Here is a 2,707-nt window from a genome sequence, read left to right as displayed (position 1 = left end):
ATTGGCTAGGTCAGGGCTGCTTCCCCTGGACCGAGCTCCGAGACTCCAACCCATCACGTCCAGCCTACCCCGCGGGGACCAGCCGAGCCTTCTCCCCAGCTGTTTCTGCTCCCTTCCTCCATGTTTCTCCTTCAGACAAAGCCCTCTCTCTCCTCTCCCTTCATCCTTCCTCCTCCATCCAAGTGTGAGCTGGGCACATACTTCACCTCAGTAATGCCTGCCCCTCGGACTGCTCCCTCTCTGGGCCTCCTTTCCTGCTCCGCCACCCCCCACCTCCTCTCTCCCCTTCTCAAATCTATGCCTCTTCTTCGCTTTCACTCCGCCTCCTCTGGTTCCCTTGTCTCCTCCTTCAGGCCTTTCTCCCCTTTCCCTCCTCCTCCCACGCGTCCTCACAGGGCCCCTGGCGTCTCCCTGACCATCTCCCCCACCCTCACCCTTCCCCTCCACACCTGCTCCGGAGGGTGTAGGTCCCCCGGAGCCGGCACCTCTCACTGGCCTCCGTGGGTCTCATGGTCACAGCAAACTCCTTGCAGGAGGCCCCTGGGGAGGAGGGGAGAGAAGTGTTAAAGGGGGGCACTGCCGGCCTCAGCCTGCCCGGCTCTCAGGGAGCAACCAGCGGTCATAGGAGAGTGGCATTCCCTCCCCATGACCTGCTCTGTGCCAGGTCACACTCCCCCCAAATGCCAGGTACCGCCCCCGACCCCAGCAGGCACCCTGCCCCCGCCACATGCACCCCAACCTCGCGCCCACATCCTTCCGACCTGTGTCCAGAGCCACAGCCTTGTCTCTTCTGTCTCATCTCTCTCCCCCCAACCCAGCCGCCCCCATCCCTACTGTCTCAGCTGCAGGTGCACCTGGCCCTGCCCTCCCCACTCTCAGCCTCCTCACCCACTGCCCATGCCACCGTGCCCTCTGCGGGGTGGAGACGGGATGCCCTGTATCCTGCTCCTCTCGCCCACACCCCACACCCAGAGGACCAGACAGATCGCAAGAAGGGGGAGGGGTGCCTTGTCAGCAGAAGCCTCCCACAGGACACCTTCAAGCCACAGAAAGAAAGCCTTTCTTATTTTCCAGAACTTGCTCAGGTCCTAACGACAGAGGGTTCTAGAGCAGCACCTTCTGTGGACCCCTCAGCCCTGCCCTCTCCCACCAGCAGGGCCTGGGCAAGCAGGAGTGAACCAGCGGGGAAGGGCTGGCAGTCTAGGCAGCCAGGCTCCTCCACCTTGGCCAGGCCCGGAAGCGATGCAGAGAGGCCGATAAGGGGGCTGGCCGGGCTGGGGACGACCACAAGCAGGAAGACGCGCCTGCTGGCCCACACCTCCTCCCACCACGCCCCGGGAGGGCGGGCAGCCCCCTCACCTGTGGTCGTGCTGCTGTACAGCTCATTCTCCTCCATGCAGGGCCCGCTGCCCTTCCCCTCCGGCCCCGGCAGCTCCTTCCGCTGGCCCTGGGGAATAGGCCGGTCTCGCCATGTCACAAGCCCAAGCCCCACCTCTGGCCCAGGCTTTCTTTCAGGACACGCTCTGGCTGCTGCCCCGTCTGCATTCTGGATTGGGGTCACCCCACCAAGGCCCTGCCCCCAAAATCCTGGCCTTGGCTCTTACACCTCCTGCCCACCCCTGGCCCCTTCTGCACCCCTGGACAGCTCACCGGGAAGGCTAGGAGGCAGATGGCCTGCATCCAGTTGCTACGCTCGGCCGTGGGGGCCGCCAGCAGGTACAGGCGCTCCTTGGTCTCCAGGAAGAAGGTGCTGGTGTCCCTGGGGCCACTGGCCTCCCCACTGGCCTCCGCCACCCGCAGACAGTCGCTGAGGCGGATCACCCTCCGGGCAGCCTCTCCCCTGCGCGGCTTCTCCGGGCCCTCCTGGAGCTCCAGCCTGGCCAGGGCGCAGCCCGACTGTCCATACAGCACAGCCCCGAAACGGCGCCATTTCTGAGCCCAGACGCATGGCAGGGAGGTGCCGAGATGGAGCCAACCAGAGATGGAGAGATGGTGACCAAAGGGGAGCGGAGGATCTATGGGAAGGGGTTCGGGCAGCAACTTGGGGCCCAGGAGACCCCAGGAAGCAAGCGGGGGCCTGAGGAATTAGAAAGCACTGGAGCTGGAGATCCACCACCAGCCGCCAGGAAGACGCTGGAGATGACAGCAGAGAGCCAGAAGCAGGAAAAGCACAGTGAAGGTGGGCTTCGAGGCGGCCAGGCGGGCCGACCCAGGAGATCCACATGGGAGAGGGGAAAGCTTGTGAGTCGCTGATGCCCAGGAGGGAGGAGGACAGCGCCAGGGCCCAGACTGCAGACCAGCATCTCGCTCTGTAGAAGGCCTTCGCTCCAGGAACGTCAGGCGGCCCTCCGAATCTTCCCACCTCATCTCTTGCCAGGATGGATGGAAAGGGAGGGCAGGAGAGAGAGAGAAGGGGAAGGAGGGAAGAGGAGAGGAGAGGAGAGGAGAGGGGAGCCCTGTGTGGATCAGCTGAGGGAAGGGGACTTCCTCATTTAAGGAGGCCAAAGAAGGAGAAGGAGGTTGCACACACTGGGGCTCCGCTCAAGCTTAGCACCAGCCAAACCTACCCCAGTGGGGCAGAGAAGAAGGAACCACCACTGCAATCCTGCCTTATCCTCTCCGCTGTTTCTTCCATTGCCTTCCAAGGTGCCCTCGTGAGAAGCCACCACAGAGCGAGAGAGGCAAGAGAGGGAGCTTGAGCCTTCCT

The 2,707-nt window shown here is 63.7% G+C and overlaps 1 protein-coding gene across 1 annotated transcript in view; it reads right to left on the bottom strand.

The window, feature by feature from the left end:
- Positions 1-2,707, bottom strand: part of DOK2 (docking protein 2) — a 4,579-nt gene that overhangs the window by 1,158 nt on the left and 714 nt on the right. The window contains exons 2-4 of the mRNA XM_006778387.2: positions 1,651-1,932; positions 1,360-1,447; positions 450-540 (exon numbers count right to left, since the gene is read on the bottom strand). Coding sequence (XP_006778450.1) covers positions 450-540; positions 1,360-1,447; positions 1,651-1,932 — 461 coding nt within the window. The remainder of the gene's footprint in view (positions 1-449; positions 541-1,359; positions 1,448-1,650; positions 1,933-2,707) is intronic.

Source organism: Myotis davidii, unplaced genomic scaffold (assembly GCF_000327345.1).
Source record: "Myotis davidii unplaced genomic scaffold, ASM32734v1 scaffold448, whole genome shotgun sequence".
Classification (NCBI taxonomy): Eukaryota; Metazoa; Chordata; class Mammalia; order Chiroptera; family Vespertilionidae; genus Myotis; species Myotis davidii.
The sequence above is the reverse complement of the archived record's forward strand: the minus strand, read 5'-3'. Positions and strand labels throughout refer to the sequence as shown.